Here is a 20,000-nt window from a genome sequence, read left to right as displayed (position 1 = left end):
GCAGCACTCCCTCAGTACTGACCCTCCGACAGTGCGGCGCTCCCTCAGTACTGACCCTCCGACAGTGCGGTGCTCCCTCAGTACTGACCCTCCGACAGTGCGGCGCTCCCTCAGTACTGATCCTCCGACAGTGCGGCCCTCCCTCAGTACTGACCCTCCGACAGTGCGGCGCTCCCTCAGTACTGACCCTCCGAAAGTGCGGCGCTCCCTCAGTACCGACCCTCCGACAGTGCGGCGCTCCCTCAGTACTGACCCTCCGACAGTGCGGCGCTCCCTCAGTACCGACCCTCCGACAGTGCGGCGCTCCCTCAGTACCGACCCTCCGACAGTGCGGCGCTCCCTCAGTACCGACCCTCCGACAGTGCAGCCCTCCCTCAGTACTGACCCTCCGACAGTGCGGCGCTCCCTCAGCACCGACCCTCCGACAGTGCGGCGCTCCCTCAGTACTGACCCTCCGACAGTGCGGCGCTCCCTCAGCACTGACCCTCCGACAGTGCAGCGCTCCCTCAGTACCGCCCCTCCGACAGTGCGGCGCTCCCTCGGTCCTGACCCTCCGACAGTGCGGCGCTCCCTCAGTACCGACCATCCGTGGGCACAGGGATTATGGGTCTTGAGTCTCCAGAGGGGAGAGTGCGACCTCTGACCCACAGCTGACATCTGATATCTAACATACCGACAAGTAGGATGCCCATCGGGGGGGAGCAGGGGGGAGGCGCCCTCCCTGTTCCCCACCGCCCCCCACCCCCCCCCCGCGACAATCCAACGAAGGAGCCGTGTGAAGGGAGGTTGTGGGACGCTGGAGGGAGAGGGCGAGAGAACGGCCGCGAACGAGGACTCACTGGAGCATTCTCGGAATCCAGCTCCTCCTCCGCTGTGAACAGGTCGAGACAATCCGCCAGCGAGACCCGTCCCCCGGTGGACATCCTCTGCAAGACAGGGGGGGGGGGGGAAAACGGGTCAGTGTCAGAATTACGCACGCACGCCCCCCGCCCCGCCCCCCCCCCCCGGGCCCCTCCGCCCCGCACCCCGAGGGTCCGTCAGCTGGGCTCGGCCAGACCTACCTTGGGAATCGGGAGCGACAAGTCACAGAAGACCTCGAAGGTTGTGGAATTGTGCCCGCAGGCCGTGCAATGCAGAGTGCTGTTCAGCTGGCCCACAAAGAGATCTGCAGCGAAGGAGGGAGCAGTTAGGTCGTCTCTCGAACCCCCTCCCAGGGAGCTTTCCTCTGTGTCTCACACTGTACCTGACCCTGGGAGTGTTTGATGGGACAGTGTAGGGGGAGCTTTACTCTGTATCTAACCCTGTACCTGACCCTGGGAGTGTTTGATGGGACAGTGTAGAGGGAGCTTTACTCTGTATCTAACCCTGTACCTGACCCTGGGAGTGTTTGATGGGACAGTGTAGAGGGAGCTTTACTCTGTATCTAACCCTGTACCTGCCCTGGGAGTGTTTGATGGGACAGTGTAGAGGGAGCTTTACTCTGTAACTAACCCTGTACCTGCCCTGGGAGTGTTTGATGGGACAGTGTAGAGGGAGCTTTACTCTGTATCTAACCCTGTACCTGCCCTGGGAGTGTTTGATGGGACAGTGTAGAGGGAGCTTTACTCTGTATCTAACCCTGTACCTGCCCTGGGAGTGTTTGATGGGACAGTGTCGAGGGAGCTTTACTCTGTATCTAACCCTGTACCTGACCCTGGGAGTGTTTGATGGGACAGTGTAGAGGGAGCTTTACTCTGTATCTAACCCTGTACCTGACCCTGGGAGTGTTTGACGGGACAGTGTAGAGGGAGCTTTACTCTGTATCTAACCCTGTACCTGCCCTGGGAGAGTTTGATGGGACAGTGTGGAGGGAGCTTTACTCTGTATCTAACCCTGTACCTGCCCTGGGAGTGTTTGATGGGACAGTTAGAGGGAGCTTTACTCTGTATCTAACCCTGTACCTGCCCTGGGAGTGTTTGATGGGACAGTGTAGAGGGAGCTTTACTCTGTATCTAACCCTGTACCTGACCCTGGGAGTGTTTGATGGGACAGTGTAGAGGGAGCTTTACTCTGTATCTAACACTGTACCTGACCCTGGGAGTGTTTGATGGGACAGTGTAGAGGGAGCTTTACTCTGTATCTAACCCTGTACCTGCCCTGGGAGTGTTTGATGGGACAGTGTGGAGGGAGCTTTACTCTGTATCTAACCCTGTACCTGCCCTGGGAGTGTTTGATGGGACAGTGTAGAGGGAGCTTTACTCTGTATCTAACCCTGTACCTGCCCTGGGAGTGTTTGATGGGACAGTGTAGAGGGAGCTTTACTCTGTATCTAACCCTGTACCTGACCCTGGGAGTGTTTGATGGGACAGTGTAGAGGGAGCTTTACTCTGTATCTAACCCTGTACCTGACCCTGGGAGTGTTTGATGGGACAGTGTGGAGGGAGCTTTACTCTGTATCTAACCCTGTACCTGCCCTGGGAGTGTTTGATGGGACAGTGTAGAGGGAGCTTTACTCTCTATCTAACCCTGTACCTGACCCTGGGAGTGTTTGATGGGACAGTGTCGAGGGAGCTTTACTCTGTATCTAACCCTGTACCTGACCCTGGGAGTGTTTGATGGGACAGTGTAGAGGGAGCTTTACTCTGTATCTAACCCTGTACCTGCCCTGGGAGTGTTTGATGGGACAGTGTAGAGGGAGCTTTACTCTCTATCTAACCCTGCACCTGACCCTGGGAGTGTTTGATGGGACAGTGTCGAGGGAGCTTTACTCTGCATCTAACCCTGTACCTGACCCTGGGAGTGTTTGATGGGACAGTGTAGAGGGAGATTTACTCTGTATCTAACCCTGTACCTGCCCTGGGAGTGTTTGATGGGACAGTGTAGAGGGAGCTTTACTCTGTATCTAACCCTGTACCTGACCCTGGGAGTGTTTGATGGGACAGTGTAGAGGGAGCTTTACTCTGTATCTATCCCTGTACCTGACCCTGGGAGTGTTTGATGGGACAGTGTAGAGGGAGCTTTACTCTGTATCTAACCCAGTCTGTACCTGCCCTGGGAGTGTTTGATGGGACAGTGTAGAGGGAGCTTTACTCTGTATCTAACTCTGTACCTGCCCTGGGAGTGTTTGACGGGACAGTGTGGAGGGAGCTTTACTCTGTATCTAACCCTGTACCTGACCCTGGGAGTGTTTGATGGGACAGTGTAGAGGGAGCTTTACTCTGTATCTAACCCTGTACCTGACCCTGGGAGTGTTTGATGGGACAGTGTAGAGGGAGCTTTACTCTGTATCTAACCCTGTACCTGCCCTGGGAGTGTTTGATGGGACAGTGTAGAGGGAGCTTTACTCTGTATCTAACCCTGTACCTGACCCTGGGAGTGTTTGATGGGACAGTGTAGAGGGAGCTTTACTCTGTATCTATCCCTGTACCTGACCCTGGGAGTGTTTGATGGGACAGTGTAGAGGGAGCTTTACTCTGTATCTAACCCAGTCTGTACCTGCCCTGGGAGTGTTTGATGGGACAGTGTAGAGGGAGCTTTACTCTGTATCTAACTCTGTACCTGCCCTGGGAGTGTTTGACGGGACAGTGTAGAGGGAGCTTTACTCTGTATCTAACTCTGTACCTGCCCTGGGAGTGTTTGACGGGACAGTGTGGAGGGAGCTTTACTCTGTATCTAACCCTATACCTGCCCTGGGAGTGTTTGACGGGACAGTGTAGAGGGAGCTTTACTCTGTATCTATCCCTGTACCTGCCCTGGGAGTGTTTGACGGGACAGTGTAGAGGGAGCTTTACTCTGTATCTAACCTTGTACCTGACCCTGGGAGTGTTTGACGGGACAGTGTAGAGGGAGCTTTACTCTGTATCTAACCCTGCACCTGCCCTGGGAGTGTTTGATGGGACAGTGTAGAGGGAGCTTTACTCTCTATCTAACCCTGTACCTGACCCTGGGAGTGTTTGATGGGACAGTGTCGAGGGAGCTTTACTCTGCATCTAACCCTGTACCTGACCCTGGGAGTGTTTGATGGGACAGTGTAGAGGGAGCTTTACTCTGTATCTAACCCTGTACCTGCCCTGGGAGTGTTTGATGGGACAGTGTAGAGGGAGCTTTACTCTCTATCTAACCCTGTACCTGACCCTGGGAGTGTTTGATGGGACAGTGTCGAGGGAGCTTTACTCTGCATCTAACCCTGTACCTGACCCTGGGAGTGTTTGATGGGACAGTGTAGAGGGAGATTTACTCTGTATCTAACCCTGTACCTGCCCTGGGAGTGTTTGATGGGACAGTGTAGAGGGAGCTTTACTCTGTATCTAACCCTGTACCTGACCCTGGGAGTGTTTGATGGGACAGTGTAGAGGGAGCTTTACTCTGTATCTATCCCTGTACCTGACCCTGGGAGTGTTTGATGGGACAGTGTAGAGGGAGCTTTACTCTGTATCTAACCCTGTACCTGACCCTGGGAGTGTTTGATGGGACAGTGTAGAGGGAGCTTTACTCTGTATCTATCCCTGTACCTGACCCTGGGAGTGTTTGATGGGACAGTGTAGAGGGAGCTTTGCTCTGTATCTAACCCAGTCTGTACCTGCCCTGGGAGTGTTTGATGGGACAGTGTAGAGGGAGCTTTACTCTGTATCTAACTCTGTACCTGCCCTGGGAGTGTTTGACGGGACAGTGTGGAGGGAGCTTTACTCTGTATCTAACCCTGTACCTGCCCTGGGAGTGTTTGACGGGACAGTGTAGAGGGAGCTTTACTCTGTATCTAACCTTGTACCTGACCCTGGGAGTGTTTGACGGGACAGTGTAGAGGGAGCTTTACTCTGTATCTAACCCTGTACCTGCCCTGGGAGTGTTTGATGGGACAGTGTAGAGGGAGCTTTACTCTGTATCTATCCCTGTACCTGCCCTGGGAGTGTTTGATGGGACAGTGCGGAGGGAGTTTTACTCTGTATCTAACCCTGTACCTGACCCTGGGAGTGTTTGACGGGACAGTGTAGAGGGAGCTTTACTCTGTATCTCACCCTGTACCTGCCCTGGGAGTGTTTGATGGGACAGTGTGGAGGGAGCTTTACTCTGTATCTAACCCTGTACCTGCCCTGGGAGTGTTTGATGGGACAGTGTAGAGGGAGCTTTACTCTGTATCTAACCCTGTACCTGACCCTGGGAGTGTTTGATGGGACAGTGTAGAGGGAGCTTTACTCTGTATCTAACCCTGTACCTGCCCTGGGAGTGTTTGATGGGACAGTGTAGAGGGAGCTTTACTCTGTATCTAACCCTGTACCTGACCCTGGGAGTGTTTGATGGGACAGTGCAGAGGGAGCTTTACTCTGTATCTAACCCTGTACCTGATCCTGGGAGTGTTTGATGGGACAGTGTAGAGGGAGCTTTACTCTGTATCTAACCCTGTACCTGTCCTGGGAGTGTTTGATGGGACAGTGTGGAGGGAGCTTTACTCTGTATCTAACCCTGTACCTGCCCTGGGAGTGTTTGATGGGACAGTGTAGAGGGAGCTTTACTCTGTATCTAACCCTGTACCTGCCCTGGGAGTGTTTGATGGGACAGTGTAGAGGGAGCTTTACTCTGTATCTAACCCTGTACCTGCCCTGGGAGTGTTTGATGGGACAGTGTAGAGGGAGCTTTACTCTGTATCTAACCCTGTACCTGCCCTGGGAGTGTTTGATGGGACAGTGTAGAGGGAGCTTTACTCTGTATCTAACCCTGTACCTGACCCTGGGAGTGTTTGATGGGACAGTGTCGAGGGAGCTTTACTCTGTATCTAACCCTGTACCTGCCCTGGGAGTGTTTGATGGGACAGTGGAGAGGGAGCTTTACTCTGTATCTAACCCTGTCCCTGCCCTGGGAGTGTTTGATGGGACAGTGTAGAGGGAGCTTTACTCTGTATCTAACCCTGTACCTGCCCTGGGAGTGTTTGATGGGACAGTGTAGAGGGAGCTTTACTCTGTATCTAACCCTGTACCTGCCCTGGGAGTGTTTGATGGGACAGTGTAGAGGGAGCTTTACTCTGTATCTAACCCTGTACCTGACCCTGGGAGTGTTTGATGGGACAGTGTAGAGGGAGCTTTACTCTGTATCTAACCCTGTACCTGCCCTGGGAGTGTTTGATGGGACAGTGTAGAGGGAGCTTTACTCTGTATCTAACCCTGTACCTGACCCTGGGAGTGTTTGATGGGACAGTGTAGAGGGAGCTTTACTCTGTATCTAACACTGTACCTGACCCTGGGAGTGTTTGATGGGACAGTGTAGAGGGAGCTTTACTCTGTATCTAACCCTGTACCTGCCCTGGGAGTGTTTGATGGGACAGTGTGGAGGGAGCTTTACTCTGTATCTAACCCTGTACCTGCCCTGGGAGTGTTTGATGGGACAGTGTAGAGGGAGCTTTACTCTGTATCTAACCCTGTACCTGCCCTGGGAGTGTTTGATGGGACAGTGTAGAGGGAGCTTTACTCTGTATCTAACCCTGTACCTGACCCTGGGAGTGTTTGATGGGACAGTGTAGAGGGAGCTTTACTCTGTATCTAACCCTGTACCTGACCCTGGGAGTGTTTGATGGGACAGTGTGGAGGGAGCTTTACTCTGTATCTAACCCTGTACCTGACCCTGGGAGTGTTTGATGGGACAGTGTAGAGGGAGCTTTACTCTGTATCTATCCCTGTACCTGACCCTGGGAGTGTTTGATGGGACAGTGTAGAGGGAGCTTTACTCTGTATCTAACCCAGTCTGTACCTGCCCTGGGAGTGTTTGATGGGACAGTGTAGAGGGAGCTTTACTCTGTATCTAACTCTGTACCTGCCCTGGGAGTGTTTGACGGGACAGTGTGGAGGGAGCTTTACTCTGTATCTAACCCTGTACCTGACCCTGGGAGTGTTTGATGGGACAGTGTAGAGGGAGCTTTACTCTGTATCTAACCCTGTACCTGACCCTGGGAGTGTTTGATGGGACAGTGTAGAGGGAGCTTTACTCTGTATCTAACCCTGTACCTGCCCTGGGAGTGTTTGATGGGACAGTGTAGAGGGAGCTTTACTCTGTATCTAACCCTGTACCTGACCCTGGGAGTGTTTGATGGGACAGTGTAGAGGGAGCTTTACTCTGTATCTATCCCTGTACCTGACCCTGGGAGTGTTTGATGGGACAGTGTAGAGGGAGCTTTACTCTGTATCTAACCCAGTCTGTACCTGCCCTGGGAGTGTTTGATGGGACAGTGTAGAGGGAGCTTTACTCTGTATCTAACTCTGTACCTGCCCTGGGAGTGTTTGACGGGACAGTGTGGAGGGAGCTTTACTCTGTATCTAACCCTGTACCTGCCCTGGGAGTGTTTGACGGGACAGTGTAGAGGGAGCTTTACTCTGTATCTAACTCTGTACCTGCCCTGGGAGTGTTTGACGGGACAGTGTGGAGGGAGCTTTACTCTGTATCTAACCCTATACCTGCCCTGGGAGTGTTTGACGGGACAGTGTAGAGGGAGCTTTACTCTGTATCTATCCCTGTACCTGCCCTGGGAGTGTTTGACGGGACAGTGTAGAGGGAGCTTTACTCTGTATCTAACCTTGTACCTGACCCTGGGAGTGTTTGACGGGACAGTGTAGAGGGAGCTTTACTCTGTATCTAACCCTGCACCTGCCCTGGGAGTGTTTGATGGGACAGTGTAGAGGGAGCTTTACTCTCTATCTAACCCTGTACCTGACCCTGGGAGTGTTTGATGGGACAGTGTCGAGGGAGCTTTACTCTGCATCTAACCCTGTACCTGACCCTGGGAGTGTTTGATGGGACAGTGTAGAGGGAGCTTTACTCTGTATCTAACCCTGTACCTGCCCTGGGAGTGTTTGATGGGACAGTGTAGAGGGAGCTTTACTCTCTATCTAACCCTGTACCTGACCCTGGGAGTGTTTGATGGGACAGTGTCGAGGGAGCTTTACTCTGCATCTAACCCTGTACCTGACCCTGGGAGTGTTTGATGGGACAGTGTAGAGGGAGATTTACTCTGTATCTAACCCTGTACCTGCCCTGGGAGTGTTTGATGGGACAGTGTAGAGGGAGCTTTACTCTGTATCTAACCCTGTACCTGACCCTGGGAGTGTTTGATGGGACAGTGTAGAGGGAGCTTTACTCTGTATCTATCCCTGTACCTGACCCTGGGAGTGTTTGATGGGACAGTGTAGAGGGAGCTTTACTCTGTATCTAACCCTGTACCTGACCCTGGGAGTGTTTGATGGGACAGTGTAGAGGGAGCTTTACTCTGTATCTATCCCTGTACCTGACCCTGGGAGTGTTTGATGGGACAGTGTAGAGGGAGCTTTGCTCTGTATCTAACCCAGTCTGTACCTGCCCTGGGAGTGTTTGATGGGACAGTGTAGAGGGAGCTTTACTCTGTATCTAACTCTGTACCTGCCCTGGGAGTGTTTGACGGGACAGTGTGGAGGGAGCTTTACTCTGTATCTAACCCTGTACCTGCCCTGGGAGTGTTTGACGGGACAGTGTAGAGGGAGCTTTACTCTGTATCTAACCTTGTACCTGACCCTGGGAGTGTTTGACGGGACAGTGTAGAGGGAGCTTTACTCTGTATCTAACCCTGTACCTGCCCTGGGAGTGTTTGATGGGACAGTGTAGAGGGAGCTTTACTCTGTATCTATCCCTGTACCTGCCCTGGGAGTGTTTGATGGGACAGTGCGGAGGGAGTTTTACTCTGTATCTAACCCTGTACCTGACCCTGGGAGTGTTTGACGGGACAGTGTAGAGGGAGCTTTACTCTGTATCTCACCCTGTACCTGCCCTGGGAGTGTTTGATGGGACAGTGTGGAGGGAGCTTTACTCTGTATCTAACCCTGTACCTGCCCTGGGAGTGTTTGATGGGACAGTGTAGAGGGAGCTTTACTCTGTATCTAACCCTGTACCTGACCCTGGGAGTGTTTGATGGGACAGTGTAGAGGGAGCTTTACTCTGTATCTAACCCTGTACCTGCCCTGGGAGTGTTTGATGGGACAGTGTAGAGGGAGCTTTACTCTGTATCTAACCCTGTACCTGACCCTGGGAGTGTTTGATGGGACAGTGCAGAGGGAGCTTTACTCTGTATCTAACCCTGTACCTGATCCTGGGAGTGTTTGATGGGACAGTGTAGAGGGAGCTTTACTCTGTATCTAACCCTGTACCTGTCCTGGGAGTGTTTGATGGGACAGTGTGGAGGGAGCTTTACTCTGTATCTAACCCTGTACCTGCCCTGGGAGTGTTTGATGGGACAGTGTAGAGGGAGCTTTACTCTGTATCTAACCCTGTACCTGCCCTGGGAGTGTTTGATGGGACAGTGTAGAGGGAGCTTTACTCTGTATCTAACCCTGTACCTGCCCTGGGAGTGTTTGATGGGACAGTGTAGAGGGAGCTTTACTCTGTATCTAACCCTGTACCTGCCCTGGGAGTGTTTGATGGGACAGTGTAGAGGGAGCTTTACTCTGTATCTAACCCTGTACCTGACCCTGGGAGTGTTTGATGGGACAGTGTCGAGGGAGCTTTACTCTGTATCTAACCCTGTACCTGCCCTGGGAGTGTTTGATGGGACAGTGGAGAGGGAGCTTTACTCTGTATCTAACCCTGTCCCTGCCCTGGGAGTGTTTGATGGGACAGTGTAGAGGGAGCTTTACTCTGTATCTAACCCTGTACCTGCCCTGGGAGTGTTTGATGGGACAGTGTAGAGGGAGCTTTACTCTGTATCTAACCCTGTACCTGCCCTGGGAGTGTTTGATGGGACAGTGTAGAGGGAGCTTTACTCTGTATCTAACCCTGTACCTGACCCTGGGAGTGTTTGATGGGACAGTGTAGAGGGAGCTTTACTCTGTATCTAACCCTGTACCTGCCCTGGGAGTGTTTGATGGGACAGTGTAGAGGGAGCTTTACTCTGTATCTAACCCTGTCCCTGCCCTGGGAGTGTTTGATGGGACAGTGCAGAGGGAGCTTTACTCTGTATCTAACCCTGTACCTGCCCTGGGAGTGTTTGACGGGACAGTGTAGAGGGAGCTTTACTCTGTATCTAACCCTGTACCTGCCCTGGGAGTGTTTGATGGGACAGTGTAGAGGGAGCTTTACTCTCTATCTAACCCTGTACCTGACCCTGGGAGTGTTTGATGGGACAGTGTCGAGGGAGCTTTACTCTGTATCTAACCCTGTACCTGACCCTGGGAGTGTTTGATGGGACAGTGTAGAGGGAGCTTTACTCTGTATCTAACCCTGTACCTGCCCTGGGAGTGTTTGATGGGACAGTGTAGAGGGAGCTTTACTCTCTATCTAACCCTGTACCTGACCCTGGGAGTGTTTGATGGGACAGTGTCGAGGGAGCTTTACTCTGTATCTAACCCTGTACCTGACCCTGGGAGTGTTTGATGGGACAGTGTAGAGGGAGCTTTACTCTGTATCTAACCCTGTACCTGCCCTGGGAGTGTTTGATGGGACAGTGTAGAGGGAGCTTTACTCTCTATCTAACCCTGTACCTGACCCTGGGAGTGTTTGATGGGACAGTGTCGAGGGAGCTTTACTCTGTATCTAACCCTGTACCTGACCCTGGGAGTGTTTGATGGGACAGTGTAGAGGGAGATTTACTCTGTATCTAACCCTGTACCTGCCCTGGGAGTGTTTGATGGGACAGTGTAGAGGGAGCTTTACTCTGTATCTAACCCTGTACCTGACCCTGGGAGTGTTTGATGGGACAGTGTAGAGGGAGCTTTACTCTGTATCTATCCCTGTACCTGACCCTGGGAGTGTTTGATGGGACAGTGTAGAGGGAGCTTTACTCTGTATCTAACCCTGTACCTGACCCTGGGAGTGTTTGATGGGACAGTGTAGAGGGAGCTTTACTCTGTATCTATCCCTGTACCTGACCCTGGGAGTGTTTGATGGGACAGTGTGGAGGGAGCTTTACTCTGTATCTAACCCAGTCTGTACCTGCCCTGGGAGTGTTTGATGGGACAGTGTAGAGGGAGCTTTACTCTGTATCTAACTCTGTACCTGCCCTGGGAGTGTTTGACGGGACAGTGTGGAGGGAGCTTTACTCTGTATCTAACCCTGTACCTGCCCTGGGAGTGTTTGACGGGACAGTGTAGAGGGAGCTTTACTCTGTATCTAACCCTGTACCTGCCCTGGGAGTGTTTGACGGGACAGTGTGGAGGGAGCTTTACTCTGTATCTAACCCTGTACCTGCCCTGGGAGTGTTTGACGGGACAGTGTAGAGGGAGCTTTACTCTGTATCTATCCCTGTACCTGCCCTGGGAGTGTTTGACGGGACAGTGTAGAGGGAGCTTTACTCTGTATCTAACCTTGTACCTGACCCTGGGAGTGTTTGACGGGACAGTGTAGAGGGAGCTTTACTCTGTATCTAACCCTGTACCTGCCCTGGGAGTGTTTGATGGGACAGTGTAGAGGGAGCTTTACTCTGTATCTATCCCTGTACCTGCCCTGGGAGTGTTTGATGGGACAGTGCGGAGGGAGCTTTACTCTGTATCTAACCCTGTACCTGACCCTGGGAGTGTTTGACGGGACAGTGTAGAGGGAGCTTTACTCTGTATCTCACCCTGTACCTGCCCTGGGAGTGTTTGATGGGACAGTGTGGAGGGAGCTTTACTCTGTATCTAACACTGTACCTGACCCTGGGAGTGTTTGATGGGACAGTGTAGAGGGAGCTTTACTCTGTATCTAACACTGTACCTGACCCTGGGAGTGTTTGATGGGACAGTGTAGAGGGAGCTTTACTCTGTATCTAACCCTGTACCTGCCCTGGGAGTGTTTGATGGGACAGTGTGGAGGGAGCTTTACTCTGTATCTAACCCTGTACCTGCCCTGGGAGTGTTTGATGGGACAGTGTAGAGGGAGCTTTACTCTGTATCTAACCCTGTACCTGCCCTGGGAGTGTTTGATGGGACAGTGTAGAGGGAGCTTTACTCTGTATCTAACCCTGTACCTGACCCTGGGAGTGTTTGATGGGACAGTGTAGAGGGAGCTTTACTCTGTATCTAACCCTGTACCTGCCCTGGGAGTGTTTGATGGGACAGTGTAGAGGGAGCTTTACTCTCTATCTAACCCTGTACCTGACCCTGGGAGTGTTTGATGGGACAGTGTCGAGGGAGCTTTACTCTGTATCTAACCCTGTACCTGACCCTGGGAGTGTTTGATGGGACAGTGTAGAGGGAGCTTTACTCTGTATCTAACCCTGTACCTGCCCTGGGAGTGTTTGATGGGACAGTGTAGAGGGAGCTTTACTCTCTATCTAACCCTGCACCTGACCCTGGGAGTGTTTGATGGGACAGTGTCGAGGGAGCTTTACTCTGCATCTAACCCTGTACCTGACCCTGGGAGTGTTTGATGGGACAGTGTAGAGGGAGATTTACTCTGTATCTAACCCTGTACCTGCCCTGGGAGTGTTTGATGGGACAGTGTAGAGGGAGCTTTACTCTGTATCTAACCCTGTACCTGACCCTGGGAGTGTTTGATGGGACAGTGTAGAGGGAGCTTTACTCTGTATCTATCCCTGTACCTGACCCTGGGAGTGTTTGATGGGACAGTGTAGAGGGAGCTTTACTCTGTATCTAACCCTGTACCTGACCCTGGGAGTGTTTGATGGGACAGTGTAGAGGGAGCTTTACTCTGTATCTATCCCTGTACCTGACCCTGGGAGTGTTTGATGGGACAGTGTAGAGGGAGCTTTACTCTGTATCTAACCCAGTCTGTACCTGCCCTGGGAGTGTTTGATGGGACAGTGTAGAGGGAGCTTTACTCTGTATCTAACTCTGTACCTGCCCTGGGAGTGTTTGACGGGACAGTGTGGAGGGAGCTTTACTCTGTATCTAACCCTGTACCTGCCCTGGGAGTGTTTGACGGGACAGTGTAGAGGGAGCTTTACTCTGTATCTAACTCTGTACCTGCCCTGGGAGTGTTTGACGGGACAGTGTGGAGGGAGCTTTACTCTGTATCTAACCCTATACCTGCCCTGGGAGTGTTTGACGGGACAGTGTAGAGGGAGCTTTACTCTGTATCTATCCCTGTACCTGCCCTGGGAGTGTTTGACGGGACAGTGTAGAGGGAGCTTTACTCTGTATCTAACCTTGTACCTGACCCTGGGAGTGTTTGACGGGACAGTGTAGAGGGAGCTTTACTCTGTATCTAACCCTGCACCTGCCCTGGGAGTGTTTGATGGGACAGTGTAGAGGGAGCTTTACTCTCTATCTAACCCTGTACCTGACCCTGGGAGTGTTTGATGGGACAGTGTCGAGGGAGCTTTACTCTGCATCTAACCCTGTACCTGACCCTGGGAGTGTTTGATGGGACAGTGTAGAGGGAGCTTTACTCTGTATCTAACCCTGTACCTGCCCTGGGAGTGTTTGATGGGACAGTGTAGAGGGAGCTTTACTCTCTATCTAACCCTGTACCTGACCCTGGGAGTGTTTGATGGGACAGTGTCGAGGGAGCTTTACTCTGCATCTAACCCTGTACCTGACCCTGGGAGTGTTTGATGGGACAGTGTAGAGGGAGATTTACTCTGTATCTAACCCTGTACCTGCCCTGGGAGTGTTTGATGGGACAGTGTAGAGGGAGCTTTACTCTGTATCTAACCCTGTACCTGACCCTGGGAGTGTTTGATGGGACAGTGTAGAGGGAGCTTTACTCTGTATCTATCCCTGTACCTGACCCTGGGAGTGTTTGATGGGACAGTGTAGAGGGAGCTTTACTCTGTATCTAACCCTGTACCTGACCCTGGGAGTGTTTGATGGGACAGTGTAGAGGGAGCTTTACTCTGTATCTATCCCTGTACCTGACCCTGGGAGTGTTTGATGGGACAGTGTAGAGGGAGCTTTGCTCTGTATCTAACCCAGTCTGTACCTGCCCTGGGAGTGTTTGATGGGACAGTGTAGAGGGAGCTTTACTCTGTATCTAACTCTGTACCTGCCCTGGGAGTGTTTGACGGGACAGTGTGGAGGGAGCTTTACTCTGTATCTAACCCTGTACCTGCCCTGGGAGTGTTTGACGGGACAGTGTAGAGGGAGCTTTACTCTGTATCTAACCTTGTACCTGACCCTGGGAGTGTTTGACGGGACAGTGTAGAGGGAGCTTTACTCTGTATCTAACCCTGTACCTGCCCTGGGAGTGTTTGATGGGACAGTGTAGAGGGAGCTTTACTCTGTATCTATCCCTGTACCTGCCCTGGGAGTGTTTGATGGGACAGTGCGGAGGGAGTTTTACTCTGTATCTAACCCTGTACCTGACCCTGGGAGTGTTTGACGGGACAGTGTAGAGGGAGCTTTACTCTGTATCTCACCCTGTACCTGCCCTGGGAGTGTTTGATGGGACAGTGTGGAGGGAGCTTTACTCTGTATCTAACCCTGTACCTGCCCTGGGAGTGTTTGATGGGACAGTGTAGAGGGAGCTTTACTCTGTATCTAACCCTGTACCTGACCCTGGGAGTGTTTGATGGGACAGTGTAGAGGGAGCTTTACTCTGTATCTAACCCTGTACCTGCCCTGGGAGTGTTTGATGGGACAGTGTAGAGGGAGCTTTACTCTGTATCTAACCCTGTACCTGACCCTGGGAGTGTTTGATGGGACAGTGTAGAGGGAGCTTTACTCTGTATCTAACCCTGTACCTGATCCTGGGAGTGTTTGATGGGACAGTGTAGAGGGAGCTTTACTCTGTATCTAACCCTGTACCTGTCCTGGGAGTGTTTGATGGGACAGTGTGGAGGGAGCTTTACTCTGTATCTAACCCTGTACCTGCCCTGGGAGTGTTTGATGGGACAGTGTAGAGGGAGCTTTACTCTGTATCTAACCCTGTACCTGCCCTGGGAGTGTTTGATGGGACAGTGTAGAGGGAGCTTTACTCTGTATCTAACCCTGTACCTGCCCTGGGAGTGTTTGATGGGACAGTGTAGAGGGAGCTTTACTCTGTATCTAACCCTGTACCTGCCCTGGGAGTGTTTGATGGGACAGTGTAGAGGGAGCTTTACTCTGTATCTAACCCTGTACCTGACCCTGGGAGTGTTTGATGGGACAGTGTCGAGGGAGCTTTACTCTGTATCTAACCCTGTACCTGCCCTGGGAGTGTTTGATGGGACAGTGTAGAGGGAGCTTTACTCTGTATCTAACCCAGTCTGTACCTGCCCTGGGAGTGTTTGATGGGACAGTGTAGAGGGAGCTTTACTCTGTATCTAACCCTGTCCCTGCCCTGGGAGTGTTTGATGGGACAGTGTAGAGGGAGCTTTACTCTGTATCTAACCCTGTACCTGCCCTGGGAGTGTTTGATGGGACAGTGTAGAGGGAGCTTTACTCTGTATCTAACCCTGTACCTGCCCTGGGAGTGTTTGATGGGACAGTGTAGAGGGAGCTTTACTCTGTATCTAACCCTGTACCTGACCCTGGGAGTGTTTGATGGGACAGTGTAGAGGGAGCTTTACTCTGTATCTAACCCTGTACCTGCCCTGGGAGTGTTTGATGGGACAGTGTAGAGGGAGCTTTACTCTGTATCTAACCCTGTCCCTGCCCTGGGAGTGTTTGATGGGACAGTGCAGAGGGAGCTTTACTCTGTATCTAACCCTGTACCTGCCCTGGGAGTGTTTGACGGGACAGTGTAGAGGGAGCTTTACTCTGTATCTAACCCTGTACCTGCCCTGGGAGTGTTTGATGGGACAGTGTAGAGGGAGCTTTACTCTCTATCTAACCCTGTACCTGACCCTGGGAGTGTTTGATGGGACAGTGTCGAGGGAGCTTTACTCTGTATCTAACCCTGTACCTGACCCTGGGAGTGTTTGATGGGACAGTGTAGAGGGAGCTTTACTCTGTATCTAACCCTGTACCTGCCCTGGGAGTGTTTGATGGGACAGTGTAGAGGGAGCTTTACTCTCTATCTAACCCTGTACCTGACCCTGGGAGTGTTTGATGGGACAGTGTCGAGGGAGCTTTACTCTGTATCTAACCCTGTACCTGACCCTGGGAGTGTTTGATGGGACAGTGTAGAGGGAGATTTACTCTGTATCTAACCCTGTACCTGCCCTGGGAGTGTTTGATGGGACAGTGTAGAGGGAGCTTTACTCTGTATCTAACCCTGTACCTGACCCTGGGAGTGTTTGATGGGACAGTGTAGAGGGAGCTTTACTCTGTATCTATCCCTGTACCTGACCCTGGGAGTGTTTGATGGGACAGTGTAGAGGGAGCTTTACTCTGTATCTAACCCTGTACCTGACCCTGGGAGTGTTTGATGGGACAGTGTAGAGGGAGCTTTACTCTGTATCTATCCCTGTACCTGACCCTGGGAGTGTTTGATGGGACAGTGTAGAGGGAGCTTTACTCTGTATCTAACCCAGTCTGTACCTGCCCTGGGAGTGTTTGATGGGACAGTGTAGAGGGAGCTTTACTCTGTATCTAACTCTGTACCTGCCCTGGGAGTGTTTGACGGGACAGTGTGGAGGGAGCTTTACTCTGTATCTAACCCTGTACCTGCCCTGGGAGTGTTTGACGGGACAGTGTAGAGGGAGCTTTACTCTGTATCTAACTCTGTACCTGCCCTGGGAGTGTTTGACGGGACAGTGTGGAGGGAGCTTTACTCTGTATCTAACCCTGTACCTGCCCTGGGAGTGTTTGACGGGACAGTGTAGAGGGAGCTTTACTCTGTATCTATCCCTGTACCTGCCCTGGGAGTGTTTGACGGGACAGTGTAGAGGGAGCTTTACTCTGTATCTAACCTTGTACCTGACCCTGGGAGTGTTTGACGGGACAGTGTAGAGGGAGCTTTACTCTGTATCTAACCCTGTACCTGCCCTGGGAGTGTTTGATGGGACAGTGTAGAGGGAGCTTTACTCTGTATCTATCCCTGTACCTGCCCTGGGAGTGTTTGATGGGACAGTGCGGAGGGAGCTTTACTCTGTATCTAACCCTGTACCTGACCCTGGGAGTGTTTGACGGGACAGTGTAGAGGGAGCTTTACTCTGTATCTCACCCTGTACCTGCCCTGGGAGTGTTTGATGGGACAGTGTGGAGGGAGCTTTACTCTGTATCTAACCCTGTACCTGCCCTGGGAGTGTTTGATGGGACAGTGTAGAGGGAGCTTTACTCTGTATCTAACCCTGTACCTGACCCTGGGAGTGTTTGATGGGACAGTGTAGAGGGAGCTTTACTCTGTATCTAACCCTGTACCTGCCCTGGGAGTGTTTGATGGGACAGTGTAGAGGGAGCTTTACTCTGTATCTAACCCTGTACCTGACCCTGGGAGTGTTTGATGGGACAGTGTAGAGGGAGCTTTACTCTGTATCTAACCCTGTACCTGATCCTGGGAGTGTTTGATGGGACAGTGTAGAGGGAGCTTTACTCTGTATCTAACCCTGTACCTGTCCTGGGAGTGTTTGATGGGACAGTGTGGAGGGAGCTTTACTCTGTATCTAACCCTGTACCTGCCCTGGGAGTGTTTGATGGGACAGTGTAGAGGGAGCTTTACTCTGTATCTAACCCTGTACCTGCCCTGGGAGTGTTTGATGGGACAGTGTAGAGGGAGCTTTACTCTGTATCTAACCCTGTACCTGCCCTGGGAGTGTTTGATGGGACAGTGTAGAGGGAGCTTTACTCTGTATCTAACCCTGTACCTGCCCTGGGAGTGTTTGATGGGACAGTGTAGAGGGAGCTTTACTCTGTATCTAACCCTGTACCTGACCCTGGGAGTGTTTGATGGGACAGTGTCGAGGGAGCTTTACTCTGTATCTAACCCTGTACCTGCCCTGGGAGTGTTTGATGGGACAGTGTAGAGGGAGCTTTACTCTGTATCTAACCCTGTCCCTGCCCTGGGAGTGTTTGATGGGACAGTGTAGAGGGAGCTTTACTCTGTATCTAACCCTGTACCTGCCCTGGGAGTGTTTGATGGGACAGTGTAGAGGGAGCTTTACTCTGTATCTAACCCTGTACCTGCCCTGGGAGTGTTTGATGGGACAGTGTAGAGGGAGCTTTACTCTGTATCTAACCCTGTACCTGACCCTGGGAGTGTTTGATGGGACAGTGTAGAGGGAGCTTTACTCTGTATCTAACCCTGTACCTGCCCTGGGAGTGTTTGATGGGACAGTGGAGAGGGAGCTTTACTCTGTATCTAACCCTGTCCCTGCCCTGGGAGTGTTTGATGGGACAGTGCAGAGGGAGCTTTACTCTGTATCTAACCCTGTACCTGCCCTGGGAGTGTTTGACGGGACAGTGTAGAGGGAGCTTTACTCTGTATCTAACCCTGTACCTGCCCTGGGAGTGTTTGATGGGACAGTGTAGAGGGAGCTTTACTCTCTATCTAACCCTGTACCTGACCCTGGGAGTGTTTGATGGGACAGTGTCGAGGGAGCTTTACTCTGTATCTAACCCTGTACCTGACCCTGGGAGTGTTTGATGGGACAGTGTAGAGGGAGCTTTACTCTGTATCTAACCCTGTACCTGCCCTGGGAGTGTTTGATGGGACAGTGTAGAGGGAGCTTTACTCTGTATCTAACCCTGTACCTGCCCTGGGAGTGTTTGACGGGACAGTGTAGAGGGAGCTTTACTCTGTATCTAACCTTGTACCTGACCCTGGGAGTGTTTGACGGGACAGTGTAGAGGGAGCTTTACTCTGTATCTCACCCTGTACCTGCCCTGGGAGTGTTTGATGGGACAGTGTAGAGGGAGCTTTACTCTGTATCTATCCCTGTACCTGCCCTGGGAGTGTTTGACGGGACAGTGCGGAGGGAGCTTTACTCTGTATCTAACCCTGTACCTGACCCTGGGAGTGTTTGACGGGACAGTGTAGAGGGAGCTTTACTCTGTATCTCACCCTGTACCTGTCCTGGGAGTGTTTGATGGGACAGTGTAGAGGGAGCTTTACTCTGTATCTAACCCTGTACCTGCCCTGGGAGTGTTTGATGGGACAGTGTAGAGGGAGCTTTACTCTGTATCTAACCCTGTACCTGACCCTGGGAGTGTTTGATGGGACAGTGTAGAGGGAGCTTTACTCTGTATCTAACCCTGTACCTGCCCTGGGAGTGTTTGATGGGACAGTGTGGAGGGAGCTTTACTCTGTATCTAACCCTGTACCTGACCCTGGGAGTGTTTGATGGGACAGTGTAGAGGGAGCTTTACTCTGTATCTAACCCTGTAGCTGACCCTGGGAGTGTTTGATGGGACAGTGTAGAGGGAGCTTTACTCTGTATCTAACCCTGTACCTGCCCTGGGAGTGTTTGATGGGACAGTGTAGAGGGAGCTTTACTCTGTATCTAACCCTGTACCTGCCCTGGGAGTGTTTGATGGGACAGTGTAGAGGGAGCTTTACTCTGTATCTCACCCTGTACCTGACCCTGGGAGTGTTTGATGGGACAGTGTAGAGGGAGCTTTACTCTGTATCTAACCCTGTACCTGCCCTGGGAGTGTTTGATGGGACAGTGTAGAGGGAGCTTTACTCTGTATCTAACCCTGTACCTGCCCTGGGAGTGTTTGATGGGACAGTGTAGAGGGAGCTTTACTCTGTATCTAACCCTGTACCTGCCCTGGGAGTGTTTGATGGGACAGTGTAGAGGGAGCTTTACTCTGTATCTAACCCTGTACCTGCCCTGGGAGTGTTTGACGGGACAGTGTAGAGGGAGCTTTACTCTGTATCTCACCCTGTACCTGCCCTGGGAGTGTTTGATGGGACAGTGTAGAGGGAGCTTTACTCTGTATCTAACCCTGTACCTGCCCTGGGAGTGTTTGATGGGACAGTGTAGAGGGAGCTTTACTCTGTATCTAACCCTGTGCCTGCCCCTGGGAGTGTTTGATGGGACAGTGTAGAGGGAGCTTTACTCTGTATCTCACCCTGTACCTGACCCTGGGAGTGTTTGACGGGACAGTGTGGAGGGAGCTTTACTCTGTATCTAACCCTGTACCTGACCCTGGGAGTGTTTGATGGGACAGTGTGGAGGGAGCTTTACTCTGTATCTAACCCTGTACCTGACCCTGGGAGTGTTTGATGGGACAGTGTGGAGGGAGCTTTACTCTGTATCTAACCCTGTACCT

At 52.0% G+C, this 20,000-nt stretch overlaps 1 protein-coding gene across 1 annotated transcript in view; it reads right to left on the bottom strand.

The window, feature by feature from the left end:
- LOC137307955 (ubiquitin carboxyl-terminal hydrolase 21-like) overlaps positions 1–20,000 on the bottom strand; it is a gene marked incomplete at both ends in the record, with an annotated part of 34,897 nt that overhangs the window by 3,046 nt on the left and 11,851 nt on the right. Inside the window, 2 exon segments of the mRNA XM_067976954.1 lie at positions 840–926; positions 1,062–1,165. Of these exon segments, the coding sequence (XP_067833055.1) occupies positions 840–926; positions 1,062–1,165 (191 nt within the window).

Source organism: Heptranchias perlo, unplaced genomic scaffold (genome assembly GCF_035084215.1).
Source record: "Heptranchias perlo isolate sHepPer1 unplaced genomic scaffold, sHepPer1.hap1 HAP1_SCAFFOLD_1164, whole genome shotgun sequence".
Lineage (NCBI taxonomy): Eukaryota > Metazoa > Chordata > Chondrichthyes > Hexanchiformes > Hexanchidae > Heptranchias > Heptranchias perlo.
The sequence above is the reverse complement of the archived record's forward strand: the minus strand, read 5'-3'. Positions and strand labels throughout refer to the sequence as shown.